Source organism: Scatophagus argus, chromosome 24 (genome assembly GCF_020382885.2).
Source record: "Scatophagus argus isolate fScaArg1 chromosome 24, fScaArg1.pri, whole genome shotgun sequence".
NCBI lineage: Eukaryota > Metazoa > Chordata > Actinopteri > Scatophagidae > Scatophagus > Scatophagus argus.
In genome coordinates this window covers 10,072,397-10,091,652 of record NC_058516.1, presented here as the reverse complement: position 1 = coordinate 10,091,652, position 19,256 = coordinate 10,072,397, and the positions used below count along the sequence as shown (strand labels likewise).

Sequence of the window (19,256 nt, the reverse complement as noted above, 5' to 3'; positions counted from 1 at the left end):
TGTGCGCATTTCGGAAAGATAACGCGTGTGTGAGTGGTGGACTGTATGCGCGTACCCCGTGTGTGTGTGTGTGTGTGTGCGCGTTAATCCCACTCCGCTGTGGTCAGGTGATCAGGCTCAGAGCAGCTGTGCAGCCTCGGTATCGCTCTCCATCAGACAACGGGAGTCACCGGCGCTGAACGCACATACACAGTTTCTCATCCGTCGCAAACGTTGAACCGTTCGGAGAAACGCTACGTTTCGGAGCGTTGTGTCAGTGAAACAACATGGGGGAAAGAGTGGCTTTACTGCTGCTGGCTGTGGCGGCTTCGGCTCTGGCTGCCGAGGTAAGAAAATCAGTTTTTTGTCCGAGAATTTGTAGTATTTTCCACCATATTGTTGCTGTCAGCAAAGTCAAGCTAGCTGGAGAGTACAGCTAGACCGGAAGCTAATCGATGGTAGCTTCAGAGCTAAAGCATAGAACGTATATGATGAGGGGGGGCAAGTGGAAGGTAACTTAAATTATATTATGTTATAATTATTCCTAACAACTAATAAGTAAGTTCGTTTTGGTGTGATATTCCGCTGTTGAATATGGTAATTCGACTATCATCTCACGCAGTTCCAAGAGGACTTTTAGGGCCATCAGTGTAATAATGCGACAATAATTACCGATGTTGTTTTCTTGAGTATTTTCAGCCATCATAATTTTCACATTGGTACTTGGCATGCAGTTGTATCAGTAAGAGATATGTCTTTTGCTTGTCGTTTTATTTTGAAGGTTTTAACCGGAAGTCTCACTATCTTAACCCTGATTGTGAATACTTCGATATTCCCAAATCAGAGACTACACAAGTTACTGTTTGGCGTATCGCAAGCCCATTGACATGTTTTGTTGAGGTTTTTCGTTATTTAATTTGTAATTAACCTCGACAGAAGCAGAGTTTTAGGCTTGAAAGACGTATACTACCCCCGTCCCGATCCTCCGTAATGCCGCTCGTCGGATAAAGTCTCCCTTTAAGGCTGTAATAACTATTTTATTGAGACTATTTGACAGTGAGGAGAACGTCCTACACCTTTGATTTCAAAGCAGCAGCAAAAACATTTCTTTTCTTGTGCGTAATAACAAGAAGCGATTGTCCCTTTTTCTGGTGTGAAAACGTTACAAACAAGTTGGTCAGCAAATGATTTACCCTCCAAGACTGCGGTTGTGGTTCTGAACTATGCGGGTACATGCGTAATTACTGGTCATTCGGGCTAATTTAATCTCGTTAAACTCATTACAGCGAATAAATGAAAACGTGTTGTTTCGTTTTCCATATCCCGAGGGCTAATTTTAAGGGAGTGGGCGTGTTTTGGGAATGAAAATAAGTCCATAAAACAATTTGGTTTTTCATATGGAACACCTGAAGCGAGATTGTGGATTTAGCGAATTAAACGAAGTCGTGAATATGACAATATCCCTGAAAGACAAACGTTATGAACGCTCCCCCCCGTCATATTTCAGTCAGATGGTAGAATAGAGAAGAGAATAGAAAAGTAAGATGGCGGCGGTGCACTGCAGCATTTATCAAGGGGTCGGGAAACTGGGAAGCCAACAGGAGCGTTGATTATCATTGTTGCTTTTCCTGCTTTTGTTAACGAACGTAGAGTTTGGTGTGATTAAAAGCAACACTTATATTCAAGATAGAATTTTAAATAATGTCTTCATAGCGAACTTAGTTTCACACAATCACCGCTCATCCATTTTTAAAGCGTATTTGCTAAGAATATCGCTTTGTTGATATACACTGTAGAGAGAAAAAAAAGCTATTTTTACCGTGTCATTTACTTGATCTTATGCCAACGTTACTCACACCTGTCAAACCGCGATTATTTCGTCAAATCCAGCCATTCTCAGCGCACTTTGATTCGTTAAACTGTCGTGTCATCATTGTCAGGATAGTGTCATTTTCCTGATAGGGTGTAGGAGTAAATGTTTAGTTCCCCTTTTCAAGAAAGGCTAATAGGCTTCTGGAAAATCTAGTGAAACCCCATTTGACACATGGGGATTTTTTTCACCAATTTTACTGAGTAATTTTCACTGTTAAGGTTATGTTACTGATGTGATTTTTGACTTGGCCCCACTGCCATAATATTTTCAGTGTTGTGGGAGAAATGACACATCGCTGTAACCACCAGAAGCCACATTGTTCCAGATGGGAACAGCAATTGTGGTCGAGGAGCCGCTGCAGTTCAGCGCTGATCTCTGGTTGTAACAATTCTAGATGTATATATGATAACGGTGTTACTTTTAATGCTTCAATAGTGCCATACAGTGACTGTTTATATTAGGCCTCTTGTTTTGGTCCTTTCGGGGCATTTTTTGAGTTACCTTTTTCTTTAAATGAATCAGAAACGTGGCAGCTGACCTTCATTGTTTCCATCACGTAGCCTTTAATCAGTACACTTGGAATGAATAGCTTGGGCTGCTCATAAAGCAAAGCATTGGCTTTGTACATAATCCATTGTTTAGTTTACTTAAGGCAATCTTTACTCTTGGAGTCTTGTATTTACATTCTAAACATCAAAGGAAGAAGCGATGAATAGACAATGGAAGACGTTTAAAAATTTCAGGAATAACGTAAGCAAGATTAAATCAGACTTGAAAATGAGGTGTTGCAAGTTTTTGAGCTTGTTAGGGCTCATTTAGTCTTCATGCAACACACACACACACACACACACACACGCCTCTAAACACACAGATTTAGGAAGCTGCTTTTCCTGACGGGCCTGTGGTATGGAGCGTGGGAGTTGGATGCCAGCCTTTGTGTATTTGTAAATCCTTGGGAAATGGCTCTTGGATGGGTGCAGGCAGTCTGTTTGTGTGCATACTGCAGTCTTTCAGCCTGGGGCGGACCAGCCCTCTCCTCTTATTAGTGAGTTTAATGCCATTATGCCTGTTGGCACTGCCAGTGTTTCTCTCTGGCACCTTCTCTGCTGCTCACGCTGCACTTCCAATTATTTGGAGGAGAAATCCTCTTGACACTAATATATCTCCTCTTTCCGTTTTCTTATTTAACTTTTTATCGTACCCACTTTTTCCTGACTCGACTACATTTCGGTTTCAGTTTTGAATTTACATTTTGCAGGGTGCTTTTTTGACAACCCGGCAGTACAAGTGTTGTGAGAATTTGTAAGAAACCTCTTAATCAGAATGCAAGAGTCTTATGACTGTGCTGTATTCAGGTCAGCCGAAGCTAATATCAGTGAATAATTCAGTTTCTCAATCTCTGGATTTATTTCTGATTGCTGACTGTTGAGCTGGCCTGGTAACATGGAGACATTTGCTGTGTTTCTGAGAATTACACTAAAAACCAGATAAAACTGCACTTTATGTTTGTATTATGCACAATATTTTGTAATGGCACATTTAGAGCTCAAACAATTACAAAGAAAGGAAAAGTTCAGTAATTTTAGCATCTCAAATGTATGAATATGTATTATAATGTATAATTATGAATATACAATTATATATAAATATAATAACTATAAATATGAACATTTTCTGGTTTTGTTTGGCTAATTTGATAGTAAATTGAATATCTTTGGGTTTTGGATTGTTGGTGGCACAAAACAAGACATGTTAAGATTCCATTTTTGGCCTTGAAGAACTTGTATGTTTTTTGCTATTTGCTAAAATTTTACAAACCAAAGGATTAATCAGCTAATTTAGAAAATAATAATTTTAGCTCTAATAACTCGTGTACAAATACTCAATGCACCGTGATGCTAAAACGTTAGGTTGACTAATTGTATAAGTAATTGTATTTATTATAAGTGTTTGACTCAACTCCAGACTACACCAAATACAGGAAAGCTCTGGGGGGAAATACTGTAAAATTCCCCCAAATTACTGTGTTTATTAAGAATCTCTATCTGATCTCTCTGTGATAACTAATAGTATTTTTTTTCACTTCCTTTCACTGGGCCTCCCCTGTTCCTTTTCCTTTGAAAACTTCTGGTTTAGTCGATTGACCAAAGAACAGTTATGAAAATGAATAGATGGACAAATTAGGAAATGCTAAAGTGTGACAGTTTGCTGATTTTTCTCTGTTGTTTCTCATTGTAAATCCTCTCATAGTAAGACAGGAAAGAAGTTTGTCTCCAGCACTCCCTCTTTCATTTTCTTTCTTTAGACCTTCATATCCAACCATGTCGCAAAGAGCTGGCTATAAAAATTCCTCTCTCAAACAGCACGCATTGTCCATCTTGGCTGTGTCAACAACAACAATGACAATGCGGCGCTCCCAATTAATGTTCCCCCTGTATCCCCCTCGGTCTGTCCTGGAGAAAAGAATTCCTGACCTTTTGATACTGTTGTTTCTGTTGTCATGGTCCCTGGAAACAGTGATGACACGATGTGCTTGCTGACTTTTGGAGCCATATGTCAACTGTTTCACTTCTCTTTCCACCTAATAACTCTCCAGACAACTAAGTTTCCCTGGTAGCGATGTGAATCAGCCAATCATGAACACTTAAAATGGTTTTACCTGATATTCTTTCATATTTTCTCTGTTTTTTTCTTTTTTTTTGTCATTCCCACCACCCTGAGTCTTCTTTTTGTGTTCATATGAATGGTAGCGTTCCCCCTTTCCAAAGCATGTTAGGAATCTGGTAGTGCTGATTTCACTGCGTAACTCAGAGGCCTGCTTTGTGCAGTGCAGCCAGGCCTTCCGATCGAGATATGGATGGATGCCAGAAGGTTACATTGCATCCAGCAAGCATCTGATAGCATAAGTAACTGTATTTCCTCACTTGTCGACCGAAGAGAACGGAGTGATTTACAGTGAAGGTCTGTGTAGAGATGTTTCACACTCTACTGCCAGAAGCACAGAGCAATTAAAGTCTAAAATGCTTGCCACTGAGCAGGGCTAGACGGTCAAGAGAAAATTTCTTAGCTAGTTTGGGGATTGGGTTAAAAGCCTGATTCTCTGGCTGTCGGCTTGTTCACTCTCTGAAGTTGAAAGTAAGTCCTATTGAAAAGGCTCTTCATCATGTTCACCTCTTCCTCTTCGTGACTGGTTCATAAGTGACTCTAATGGGTCAAACACGAGTACACCCTTAGCTTTATTGCCTGACAGTCTTCAGGGAACACAACATTCTTCCTCCCTCTTCTCATATGAGAATGACTCTCCCATCAGGCAGCGCTGTTCATCACCATTGGAGCGTTATTTCCATCTGTAAATATCAGCAGTGCGCCATGAAGATACACTCCTCATTTCGCCGCTGCTGAGTAAGCAGCTGTTGGTACAGAATCTGAATAATAAGCTGAGAAACAAGTCGTCCTGACCCGTGCAATTACTCAGCAGCAGCTCAGTATACATCCAGCTTTTACTTCCATTAGCGAGGAAGCTGAATGCACAGTATTCATGCACACAGTCTCCATAAGTCTCCAGATGGTATATATTTGTGTGTGGGACCGAGAACACGCCGGACCTGTCCTCGCATTACCTGACCGAGGCTGATTCAAGTTTTAATCATGGATTAGGCCACATTCTCAGTGTGCGAAGGATAAATCGATATATAAATTTAATAGTGTATGTGTAAATTCATGCCCATGTGGCTAACTGATGGCACTGCAGTCAGTGTATTAGATTATGTGTGTGTGTGTGTGTGTGTGTGTGTGTTTGCCCTCCACGCATCATGACTCAGACCCGCCTGGCACTTAGACGTGTCAGGCCGCTTGTGTCCTCTGTTGGATCCCAGACTAGACTTGTGTAATGAACCAAAGAAATGCCAGCTCACCCCTAAGCTCTCGGTTGTAAGAGAGGAGACCAGAAGAGGTCTCGCCTCCACCTTTGTGCGAATTCTGACATTTATTTTAGGTCGAGTGCATTAAGGCTGATATGAAGTGGCTCTGCAGATTCTTTCAGTCTAGAAATAACTCCGTGAAACCGGAGTGGCATGCAGCGTATTTGATACTTCCATCCAGCAACAAAATGGGTTAGAAAACACATCTCTGTTGCAGTTTAGAGGCTAAGGTGCATACCATATAGTCGCAACATCCCAGGTTCAGTTGGATGTATTATATTTGTATCTCTTGATGATTAACCATTTGCTTGGTTTTCACTCTGTGAGCTGAAATTAAAACACATGCATTTGATTTAAAATTCCTTGCTATCTCATTTAACCACAGTGGAGCTGGACTCTATGTGTCTATACTAGCCTCCATAGTTCTCCTGTTTTCATCTTTTCAACACTTTTTTTTTTTCATTAAACGGATGATCATGAAGACACCGCTTCGCTTTGCCTCAGTACATCTTTGATTTCTGCAGAGGTTGCTGACTCATCGTTTTAAAGATGTGGGAACTTTTTGAGAAAGTTACTCTCAGCTATGAAATTCTTTCGTTTCACCACCTCTATCGTTGAACAGAAATGCCCATGAGGGCCCTTGTTTTTGAAGGCTATATTCCTCCACTTACAGAAATGATCTCATCCTCTCACTTCTCTCTTCCCGGTTTCCTCTCGCCGTCCTGGGTGTTCAGGGTTGCCATAGCACTGGAGTCTTCCCCAGGTGCCTGGTACTTGGACTATAATTAGGCCGCTGTGTGTTATTCCCGCCATTATTTTCACCCTTCTCACCTTTTTCCGCCTCCTTTCTTACTCTTTTCTACCAGAACGATTTCTCGTTCTTGCTTTTTCTGTGAAATGCAATGTCATCCATACAGCGCATTACTGATGTGCTGCATGCCCTCGGTTTGAGATTCACAGTTCAGAGGGTTTATGAAACTAGTACCTCTTCGTGTCGGGCGACGAACCATCAATTGTAGATGACAAGTCCTCTCGGAGTCCAAGTGTGAAATTGGAACACTTGTTTAAAATGCCAAGTGGTGTGTGTGTGTGGGTGTGTGTGGGTGTGGGTGCAAATGAGAGAGGAGGGAGATGGAGATTTGCGTCAGGAAATGACCAGTTATTCTAGACTGTGCCCTGCTATTTCTGGATCTGTTTCCTGTTTGGTCTCCATGATAGAGACGGACTTCCTGAGTTTGTGCAGTCGACAGCAGTGATGTAGAACTAGCCAAATGTGTGTGTGTGTGTCTGTGTGTGGTAGGAAGCCATTGTTTAGAAAATCCCTCACGTTTGAACTGGTGGTATGCTTTGTACAAAAACACAGTCATTTTGGATTTGTGGAATGGAATGTTCTCCTTTTGTTAAGCTAATATTTATCAGAATTATATAATTTTAAAGTAATAGTTTTCTATTTAGTCCTTTTAATAAATAAGGATCTTTTCAATACATAAAAGCATAAATTATTAAGTAGTCTTATGTTTGTGGTTGTTTTCCTTTTGGAAATATTGAAGGTGTTCCCAGTTTATGTTCCAGCACCCAAAGGCCCAGACTCACAATGACTGTTTATCAACAGCACTGATTAAAGGTTACTTCAGCCCAAATCGATGCTGGTAAACATATTAGGAAAATGTCTAAATTGAAATAGCTTGTTTGTTTTCTGTTTTTTTTTTCAGGATGTATTTATGTTTGGAACATTTCCTGTTGAACAAATCAGCACAGTTAGAATTGAATGAACGCTGTTGCTGCAGATCCTTTTGTTAAGAATGAGTGAAAGGTTGCAATCTCGAGACCAGCTGAGTATGGTGGAGGTTTTTTTTTGTTCCTGTGACATGACCCACTGATAAAAAGATGATGTAACATGATGCAAAAGGGGACGTAGTCAAGGTGCGGCGACACTAAGGTTTTAATGGGATTTTTAGATGTCTTCCATGTGGGGAAAATCCTCTGGAGAAAATGGAAATGATCACAGGTATCTCGCATTCATTGCATCAAGATGATTTTCAGCTATGTTCCTCCACATACTATAGAAAAACATCATTAAATGAGCAAGCATTTAAAGCTCTGACTCATCAGTCAAAACACAGCTACTTTATATGACGCAGGACACTGGCAAAAACAGCCATCATTAACATATTTTTGGGTGAGATTGTAAACAGATTTGTGAGATTACTGATCTGAGGAACCACACTTTCATAGTGAGATCAGTGAGTGTATCCTCAGTGTGTGTGCACACGCGTATGCATGTGTCCATCTGTGTGTGTGTTGGCGGTGCACTGCAGGGTGCCTCCCAGGCCAATACCAGTTAGGTTAGAGCCAGTCTAGCATACGGTTTAATCTGAATTTTATGCACAGAAAAACACCTCCATGCACGCCCAGCTACAAGCAGGTCACACACACACATATGCATGCATGCTTACTTACGAAAGCAAACCAACCTGATGATGAAATACCTGCTCCCAGGTGACTTGGATAATGGTGTTGCACAGAGGGAGGTTATAACAGGCAGTTCCCCAGGGCTGAGCAGGCTCCACATCCATGGTGATTATAACTAAGGTAACGAAACAGTCTCTCCATCACGTCTAGACAAATGAAGTGGGCAGAAGTCACAACTTTTTCTTACACGCTTCTAATCAGATTTGAAACAGATTTGTCTGCGATGCTAATTCCAGGGGAACCCCCTCGAGACAAAGCTTAATCGCGTTGGATATGAATGGAGATAATGCTTCAAATAAACTTCAGTTTTCCTCACAGACTCAGGGAAAACTACTCAAGATGAGAACTGAGTAGGGAGGGGGGAAAAAGGACATGCATGGCCACATAAAGAAAAATCACCAACATAGACGAGCATGTCTACAGGTTGAAAGGCATTTGACCTGGAGGAAACATTCCACTGTTTCACTGTGGTCTTTTACAGCCAACAAGTCAGGACGTCAATATTTATCCCCAGACTGACTTAGATCTATTGATTTAAGAAATGCCCGAATGAACATGATCCAGTGCAGAACTGTGGTTCAGGTGCTCAGGTTTCTACACCACCTGATTCACTTTATTTTGGCTTAACAGACAATCAACCCCACCCCAGTTTTTTTTTTTATTTTTTCTCTCAAATATTAGACCCAACACTTCTGCTTTGCCCTGGTATTTATTTTTCTGATGAAGGCATCCTGTCTGGTTTTACATCTGGTCTGTAATTGAGCTTTGAGACAGAGAGTGTGTGGGGATGGGAGGAGGGTCTGGCTGCCCTGTAATCAGTGAAACACACACATGCACACACACACACACACACACACACCAGAGTAGGATAGCTTAGCTTCCACACTTTAAGTCCAGCCAAAGATGATCTGAAGGTTTTAAGTAACACCAGTGCCTGTTTGCTAGGGTGACTGTACAGTGTGTGTGTGTGTGTTTTTGTGTGTGCACATGGACGTACACGCACCGCTTGTGCGCGTCGGGCATTTCTGTCACCTCGCCGGTCTTATCTAATTCAGCTGTCATATATCCTCCCGACACATTCCCACAGCGGTGCATCTTGTAAACAACCCACAGACAGCCACGCTCCTGCTCGATTCCCCCTGCAATTGATGGATTAATGACTCAAAGCAAAGCAATATAAGTTTATTGTATTACGCAAACACGTTATCCCAGTCATAAATGTTTAAAGGCTGTAGCTCAGTATTCGTTTAGTGTTTACACAGCCACTGGCGGGAGAGATGCCTTTTCTTTCTCTTCTGAATGGCGGCTGTGTATCTGATCTGTTGTTAACCGTCTCTAACACTCACCAGTTGACTTTATCTTGGGTGTGGTACATTGCTTTCCAGCCTGGACAATAAAGCCTTGTCTACTACTACCTCGGACATAGCTAAAGATTCCTGTTAAAGATGTGTGCCAGAATGTGTGTGTGTGTGTGTGTAGATCTCCTGCGACACAGCTTGCTCTCCAGGGAGTCTCCCCCTAGGATGAGAGCTGATCTAAGGGTCCCCCCCCACCCCACCCCTTCGCCCAGCTCCCCATGGCAGGCCTGGGCCACTCAGATAAGACTGTACAATTAATAGCACCGCAGGACCAGCGCCCATGGGGACACTTCAAAGATCGTCTGTGTGTGTGTGCGCGTGCACTTACCGTGCACTCGAATACATTTAACCGTTTCTCAGCCTCTGTGTGAGTGAGGAGGTACACCGTGCGTGTATGTGTGTGTTTTTAGTTTGTAAGCGTTTGATGCAATATTTCTTTTTCCTGACAACGCGTTCATTTACATTTAATGGATAATAAACCCTTCCCTGCTTTTTAGAGCTGCTCATCACATCTGTGAATGCGCCAGCCGGAAGCAGGTCCGTTCACACGCATCGGTATGTTTTTATGCAACACCATTTACACCATGACTTTGAGATGGGAATGGATAGATCATTTACATAAAGGTGGACCGGAGTTAATATGTCTTATGTATGTGTAATATGTGCTGTGCTGTTGCACAGATAGATGAGATTGCTCTTTGCTACTATAAAAGTTTTTTCTGGCTGAATCTTTTGAGTTCGTAGTTGTGTTTTTTTCTCAAAATAGTCAATGTGGAGACAAGCTTGTAAAGGATTATTCCAGCTTTTTTTTCTGTCACTTATGATGACATTGCAGTCAGACAATCAGACAGGTTGTAAACAAAACAGCAATTAAGTCAGATTATCCGAACTTGGGCTCCAACTACAAATGACTTTCACTATTGGTTTGCAGAATATTTTAAGCAACGAACAGAACATATACAACCGCCAGACATACGATGAAAGAGCAGAGATCATGTGTCTATCTGAGGTTTGCCTGGATGTGATTTGAGTCCAGCTGTGCAAATAGGTCACCTGTCTGAGACGGGAACTACAGTTTGTTTTTTTTTTAATCATTGTGTAACAAAATCACATGCTCACGTTTCATGTGAGCTTCTGCAGTGAGCTTGACATCCTCATCATAAACCTCCTTGGGCTAGAAAACCACTCTATCAAATTGCGGTAGCAAATAATCTCACTTTAATCGCTTTACGGGTACAAACTTGTACGTTATTGCATTACATTATTAGATTTTTGGTTTGTCCGTTTGTGTTTTTTCTTCTTTTATGTGCCTCCCTGGGGGTAAAACGAATTCTCTTCATCCTCAAATTATTGTGGGGATATTTGATGCTTTGTGGAGTTTAGAAACCAACATTGCATGCCAAGCTTTAACAGCTCGGACATGGTCTGTGTACAGCTTAATTTTGTGGTCCCATATAGGTCAGGAGGCCTAGTAGTTTAAGTCTGTTTTCTTTCTGTGGCTGACTTGATTTTAGACACAATGCTGGCTGTTGTCTGCTTTATTAAGGAATTTGTTGTGCCTTTGCTGGTTACCTTGATTGCAACATTTCTGTCTGTTGCTGTCATTTTTTTCCCCAAACTATCGAGGTGTTTGTAATTAATGAATGTATGTATGGAATTAATGTAATGAATGAATGTAATTAATAAATTCCGCCAGAACTTGGAAAACATTTTTGATGGATCACTGCTTGAGTTGCATCACTTGTAATATCTGTTGGGGGAAGAATTAGCACGACAGGCAGTGTGTGACTGGGGATTGTGCTGACTTTAATTGAACTATCTTCTCAGGGTCAATCTCTTTTAGCATCAGCCTCCTTTCCCCTGGTTTATTCCCTGGTGTTACGGTGATGGCTATCATACCAGATTGAGACCAAAGGGGGATATTTGTCCTGACCAGTCTCCTAATCCTCAGTGCCCAGATTACTGCTCCCTCCCGTCCCTGCAGGATGACCGGCTGGCAGACTGGCAGAACTGTGAGGCAGAGCTGAGACAGGATAAAGCTGGACAGACGGAGAGAGAGAGAGAAGTAGATGAAGGAAGTCTGGTGTCTTCCTGTATAATATACGTTTGTCTCACACTCTGCTGCTCATGTGTCTCACCATTTGTCGGTCTGGCTTTTTCCGGTGCATCTGTACCTCAATCAGGGAAAGATTCTAAATTCTCAGCGAAGAACACGAAAAATAATCTTTTTACTCTCACTGTCATTATCTTCTTTATGGGGAGGATTTGCAAAATGCAAATTGTATCCAATCCCTTATTTCTCCAGTCATTTGAAGATGCAGAAGTGAAGTGAAGTGTTTGTGTCCTTATTATACTCAGTGGTGGTGCTGTTTGCCAGGAGAATCTTTCATCTGAACCTGACTAACAAGAAGATGTAGTCATTCTTTTTCTCTAAACCACCTCTCACTGTCGCTCACAGAATTCCCAATCTTTTCTCCATTAAGCCTCGCCTGATTTCCTTCAGCCTCCCTCTCTGTGTCTGGCCCTCCATCTCCACATCCTTTCTGTCTAACAGAGCGCTTGACCTTCTGCTCAAGCCCCAAGGCTTATTGTCCAATTCATCTGTTCTCCAATCTCTCGCCATTGTGGTTATTGTTCTTTCTCTCACTTTCTCCTCCCGCTACTGCCTTTGCCATCATCCTGGGACTCTGATTTATAAGCTTGCAGCGAAGGCTTGGCTGAACCACACACCCCACCCCACCCCACCCTTTCCTCCTCCTCCTGCTCCTCCTCCACCACCTCCAGCAGAAGACAGAGCAGTGTAGAGATAGCAGTGGCTGACACTGAGAGGCAGGAAGGAGAACGGAGAGCGATTGGCAAGGATATGATTTGCCAGCCAAAAGAGGAGGACACAAAGAATTTGAATGTCAGCGAGCATTTGGAACTGATTTGCCTACCTATGCCTCAAGCCGAGAGGATGTAGGTTTATCTCTTTCAATAAGTGACAGGGAGTGGGCCAGAGGGTACGCGGATAAGGTCAAAATGAAACCGGGCACCCTGGAAGTGGGTTAATTAGAAGATAGCACACATGGAAATGACTTTTTTTTTTAAAGATTATTTGAAAAGTTTCAGCTCTCAGTTTGCCTTGGGTTTTACTACAAATGAGCGGGATGGGATTTGATCTGTGCCCTATTGGTGTTGCTCACTCACAGATGGTAACGCAGGACTCAAGTGAAATAACCCCTAAATAACCCTGTGTGGTGCAGATGGCCCAGTGTCAAGACTGATGGCCACCGGTGTTAAGTTGTCATGTGTTGGAGCTGGGGAGGGCTGGGGGCAAGAGGGATTTTTCCTACTCTGTGTGTTTGTGTGTGGGTGTGGCTAAGTCTGTGCATGAGGGATTTACTCATTTCCGTGCTACTACAGCTTGTGGCTCATCATGTTGGCCTGTGAGGGATGTGAACCTTGTAGGTGCATATTTGACCCTGTGGAATCAGGTTACACCGATCTGTGTATCTGTGTGTGTGTGTGTGTGTGTGTGTGTGTTTGCACCATTTTTTACCTCCATTTGATTGCCGTTAATGTTGAATCCAGTTCCTTTAATTAACATGGATAATTATATAGACTTAAGTGTATGTTTTAAGAACACTTTTATTTATTTTTTATGGATACATCCTAACCCTATAGCAAAGACTGTTAGAGTAGTAGTTAAATAAATCTCATGAGACATGATAAAATCAGCACCATTAGCAGATCTAAACCTTTTTGAACTCTGATGTAATAGTCTTTTACAAATATACTTAAAATATGAATTGACACATTTTGGGATTATTCTGTGGTGACATTTTGAAAGGTAAGCAGAATTAGCAAGCAGGAAATGCTGACAGATAGAAATACAGCTCAACGTTGCATTATAATTATTTTTCCATGGAGACCCAAAGCTTCAATATTGAATTAATGAGACATTAAGAAACAATTCCATCAATAAATATAAACAAACTATGACAGCTGAGAGAAACTGGACAGGTTCAGTTATGTGACTGGCTGTTGCTTTGGTCTGAATGAGCCGACAGCCAATCACACAAATGACTCTGCTCAGTTTGTCTTTACTGACAGAAAAGCACGTTGGCTTTGTTGTCAGTTAGCTTTTACTGTGTAAAGAAACTACTTGGATACAGACACAGAATTATCATCTATAGCGCAGTTGTTTTTAGGTCTGAATCTATAAGACAGGAACAGCTACAGAACTTTCTGCCATCCAACACAGTATATCCACAACAGATTGTTTGTTTGTGAAGGTTATTAAGACTTTGCACACGTCAGAATCTCCACCATTCCCTACCCTTTCACCTCTAGAGAGTGGACATAATATTAAGTGAACTCTAAAATATAAGGCCAAACAGTAACGCAACACTTTTTTTTATTGCATTTACCTCATATGTGAACCTGGAAAGCTTTCTGCTTTGCCTGGCTTCCCTGGGCATGATCTGGTGATATCAGAAAAGGAACTATCTTCTCCAGAGAGCACTGTCTTCTTCTGTCAAGTGGGTAGATACAGTCAGTATGTATAAATGGAATATTATGAAAGCTGCTAAAGGTCATCTTTCCACCCATTGGCCGAGTAGATGCCTGCAAAATTGATTCTGAGATTTGAGTTTTCAGTTTCAAATCTGTCTAAATTGATGCCCCCCCCCTCCCCTCTCTCCACCAGCTATTCTCATATTGGAAGAGGACATTTGCTCCTGGCTGCTTGGAGGGAATCAAGTCTGGAGGAAAAAAAAATATGCTATCCATCTCACAAAACAACATTTGTTTGCCTGCCAGGGCCTTCGGAACCATTAACAAGATTAGGGAGCACACAATGGCAACAGTCCCTCTCCTCCCTCCCTCTGTCTCCATCTCTTCCCCCCCCCCCTCTTATTCCCTCCCATTTTGTTCTAGCTCATTTGCCAGTACAATGCAGACATTCAGTGGTTTGTGTGCACCTCCTCTCCTAAGGGAACTTCAGCACAAAACCTCCTTATGCAGGCAGACAGCAACAGCACACACACACACACGGAGGCACAAACCAACACACAGGAGCGTAAATTAACACAAAAATTAATACATTCATGCCGATGGCCGACGTTCTATCTGACACACACACACACACACGCGCACACACACACACATACATGCACTCTCCTTGCCTCCAGCCAACCTGCACTTGTGCTCACTATGTGCTGCACTAACCGAGAGAAATGAGCCAAAAATGAATCAACAGAGGTTACATAAACGCTGTACTGTCCTGCAAAAAAAATAAAAAAAACTCTTAAAAGAAACCTGCACGGACACAGATGTACTCTGTTCCCCATAATGGTATTGCAGATGGCAGTTGAGTTGGTGGCTGTGCTTGTGAATGAACGTCGTAAACAGCAGAGATTGTATTGGATTGCTCCTGGCCTGTTGTTTGAGGCAATTTATTCCTCTAAAGCTATTGATTTTTCTTCTTTGCGCTCATTTTTGCAGCAATCTTCAGCAAGATCTTTGGCACATTTGACAACTCCCAATGACAAATATGAACGGAGGCACTGAGCATGATGCTAGCACTGCCGCGGTTATGACTTTGTTTATCGGAACACATAGGTCAGACCTAAAATATCGATGAGACTGGGAGAGAAAAAATTGTTCCCAACCTCCTTTCGCTTATACCTAATCTATGGTTCTCCTCTTTTGCTTTCCACTCTCTGCTCCTTCTCCTCTCATCTTAAACTAGCTCACCTCTTCTTACTTTTCATCTGACATGCTAATCTCCTCGCCTCTCCTCTCCCGGCCCCCCTCTATCTTAGCAATAAAATTTAATTGCATCCGTCTTGCATTTTTCAGCGCAAGTGCTCAAGGTAGTTTAACATGAGTGGTATATCTCATTAAATCTCTCTCACGCTCTGCCTCCCTCCCTCTCTCTCTCTTTCTTTCTCTCACGTCTGTCTCTCCTCACTCTCAGGTGCCTACAGATGTTTCTATGGGTCTGCTGGCAGAGCCCCAGGTGGCCATGTTTTGCGGTAAACTCAACATGCACATCAACGTGCAGAGTGGCAAGTGGGAGTCGGACCCCTCAGGCACCAAGAGCTGCATCGGCACCAAGGAGGGCATCCTGCAGTACTGCCAGGAGGTAAAAAAAAGTGGGGAGTGTGTATGTGTGTGTTTTAGCCTTGGAGGTAAACCTAACAAGAAGCTGTGGAATCAATTAAGTCTGATATTACATGGTCATATTAATCCTCCCTCTAAAGCTGATATGAATCTGTATTGTATGCATTGTATTAAATCTGCTTAAAGGGGTGTAGAAAAGGTGGAGGATATAAGATAAGATAAACCTTTTCTGTTGCAGCAACACCATGGCAGAAATAAATACAAATGAACACAGGAAATAAGACAAAATAAAAATAAAAATAGAGGTCTATAAAACATTTAGGGTCAAAATTACGGTTAAAGTGGCAGTCTATCTATATAAAATAATAATGTGAAGGTAACATTTTGGTGTGTTACTGACAGCAAGAGAGATTCATTCAAGCGGTCATCATTTCGTCTCAGACCGTTTGTAATCATCATTTTCAATGCCTGTTGTGCCCACAAAGCGGTTCCCATTTGGCCACGTGTGCTATGATATATGGAATACTTAAACTGTAATTACCCAGTGTTTATTTTGTTTTGAGTGAGCAATAAGCTCAGATGATAGATTTTATACTTGTGATATTATAGTTGGATTTTTGGGTCGGATAATTTATATTTTAGTCATTAAGCTGAGCTGCTCTCAGAGCAAATTACAGTGATTGAACAGGTACTTGTGGGCTTACTTTATTGAGAACACTTTTGATGTGCGCACTTACAAGCAAGATTTGGATGCCTTTTTTTTTTCATTTTGTAGGAGATTTATGGTTAAAGTGTGAACAATTTTCAGATGTTGGTGGCACCAAAAATGCCTGGAGAAGTGACTTTCTGTCTCACATTTTCTAAGCAAAGTATCGCGGATACTAGTGCCGACAGTTTGTGCTGGTTTTGAGAGAAGCGAGAGGGTTACAGAGTCTGCAAGCAGATTTGTTTTTACTCACCAAAATCCCCAGTTTGGCAGGATGACATGATGCCAAAACTCCGCTCAGTAAACAAGCTGCTTTAGTCCATGTGACTTTACTTTAAAGGCTCTGGATGCCTTTTAATTAGGCAGCGAGAAGCTAAACCAAAAACAGAAATATAACACAGTGAGCTCACTGGCCAAAAAAAATACTGTAGCTTTGAACATGTTGCACTTTGAACTCGGCTGACATTCATAAATCGTCTGCTGTGGCGACTGAAACTGTGATTTTTCCATTTCTGTGGCCTCCAACCAGAACACCGCACCCCTTTGGGGAATATTACAGCAGCTTGCTGTAGGCTTTCACTGCATAAATGCACTATGTGAGAAAAGTTGTCTGATAAGAGGAGGTGATGCATGATAAGATTTCTGAAAAGCATGTAAGACGGACTCAGGGGAAGATAAACCCAATAATAATAACATAACAAATCTAGTGATAAAGGATAGGGAACTGGAGATAAAGAAAACTTGAGGATTTCACTACCCAAAACTGAATGGAACAGCCGCTTTGGTAAATGTGAGAGTGACAAGGAACCAAGAGGGTTAGGGAATTATTATCTGTATTCAGAGAGGCTTGAAGGGAGAGAACACAGAGTAGGTGGTGTCGTGAAAAACAATGAGGGGAGAGGTATTTGGAGAGGGATCACACGTCGATTCAGAATAACGTGGAGAGGCAGATGCCATGCATGGCTGAGAGGAACATAGAGGTAAACACAGGCGATTCTGCCAAGCAAAAACAACATTAGGGAATACTGCAGTAATGTTAAGATAGAAATATCCTGGATAAACAGCTTTCAAGATGCCTGTCACTATGTGGCTAAGAGTTGAAGAAACGTCTCTCACGACACCATATATAATTATCAAAATTAGGGGTGTGACTTTAATGCATTAATTACGACTAATTAATTATTAATAACAAATTAACGAGTTAAAAAAAATAGCACATTTAATCGGCTATTGAAATGGAGGAATCGGGTGAAAGCACGTTGCTAGAACCGATGGAATGCAAATTTCATTTAAAAAAACTACCTGACGGAAGCCTTGATCGGAGCGAGGTTTTGTGCAAATTGTGCAAAAAAAAAGAGTTTGCATACCACCGAAGCACTTACTCTACGGTACCATCTAAATGCAAAACATGTTGCAGCGAGCACAGAAGCTGGAGCTGTTAGCGCTAGAAGTCCCGGTCCGAGAACGAACAAGAGGTGTAAGAGATAAAAAAAAAATGTTGCTTTTGGAGCAAATATTGTTATGTGAGTAAAATGCGATTAATCGAGATTGATTACAAAGCCTCTAATTAATTTGATTTTTTTTTTTTTTAATCAAGTCCCACCCCTAATCATAATGTATGTGCAGGTGTACCCAGAGCTCCAGATTACCAATGTGGTGGAAGCCAACCAACCAGTCAGCATCCAGAACTGGTGCAAGAAGGGGCGCAAGCAGTGTCGCAGTCATATGCACATTGTGGTGCCCTACCGCTGCCTGGGTGAGTCCCACAGATGTTACTGATTCAGTTTTCAGCACTTGTGAGAATTTTTGTTTAGGCTGGGTTGAAGTTGCCTGACGTGTGAATTATAACTATGAATATTGTTTTTGCTGCAGTGGGAGAATTTGTGAGTGACGCCCTACTCGTCCCTGACAAGTGCAAGTTCCTGCACCAGGAGCGCATGAACCAGTGTGAGAGCCACCTGCATTGGCACACTGTAGCCAAGGAGGTGAGTAGACTCACACACACAAGCTGTTTTTCCACTGCAGAACCTTTGGAGGAACTTATTTCCTCTGAGGGGACCAGGGGGTCTTAATTAAGTTCCAGGCTTCGGCTACTCTTTTCAAAAATCTGCATCCACAAACCAGTTTGTTTTTGGTTTGTTGTGCTTTGGTACATCAAGTGCAGGCCGTCATCAATGTTGTATAGTCGCATGTTATAATTACATGTTAGAACAGCTATCACTTATATATCAGTGGAATAATTTGCCTTGACAACAGACTGAAGTAACCTTTCAGTTCCTTGAAAAGTCGCGGGTATTTATGTGGAACTGAGGTTACAGTCCAATGACTAGAGGGAATGGTTACTTATCTTTTCTGTGTCGCTGTAGTCCTGCGGCGACCGTGCCATGAATCTCCACGACTATGGGATGCTGTTGCCGTGCGGCATCGACCGTTTCCGAGGCGTGGAGTTTGTGTGCTGTCCCACGGAGGCGGAGCGTGACGCCGACAGCGCCGAGCAGGACGCTGACGATTCTGATGTCTGGTGGGGTGGAGCAGAGACTGACTATTCTGACAACAGGTACACACACACACACACACACACACACACACAAAGATAAATGAAGGCAAGGCAGAGTAATACATCAGCGCTTCGAAGATCTTAGATATTGCCATTTTCATTTTCAACATTGCCATGAGGATAAAATTTCTCTCCTTGGACACAAACAGCAGATTGGTTATAATTTAAAGTCTCCGTCCTTCCCTCCCTCCCATTCATTCTTGTCTTCCGCATTTCATTATCCCTCTTTCTGACACCTTTCCTTCTCTCAATTTTTCTTGTCCTCTCCATATGTCCCTTCACT

The 19,256-nt window shown here is 42.0% G+C and overlaps 1 protein-coding gene across 2 annotated transcripts in view; it reads left to right on the top strand.

Annotated features, from left to right (window-relative positions):
• The first annotated feature begins 18 nt into the window (after nucleotides 1-18).
• The window catches only part of appa (amyloid beta (A4) precursor protein a), a 32,190-nt gene continuing 12,952 nt past the window's right edge, over nucleotides 19-19,256 (top strand). Inside the window, exons 1-5 of one of the 2 annotated variants that reach the window (XM_046382336.1) lie at nucleotides 19-326; nucleotides 15,565-15,732; nucleotides 18,043-18,172; nucleotides 18,289-18,401; nucleotides 18,783-18,973. In XM_046382336.1, coding sequence (XP_046238292.1) covers nucleotides 267-326; nucleotides 15,565-15,732; nucleotides 18,043-18,172; nucleotides 18,289-18,401; nucleotides 18,783-18,973 — 662 coding nt within the window. In that variant the 5' untranslated portion in view covers nucleotides 19-266. The remainder of the gene's footprint in view (nucleotides 327-15,564; nucleotides 15,733-18,042; nucleotides 18,173-18,288; nucleotides 18,402-18,782; nucleotides 18,974-19,256) is intronic. The other variant, XM_046382335.1, reaches the window with a different exon arrangement.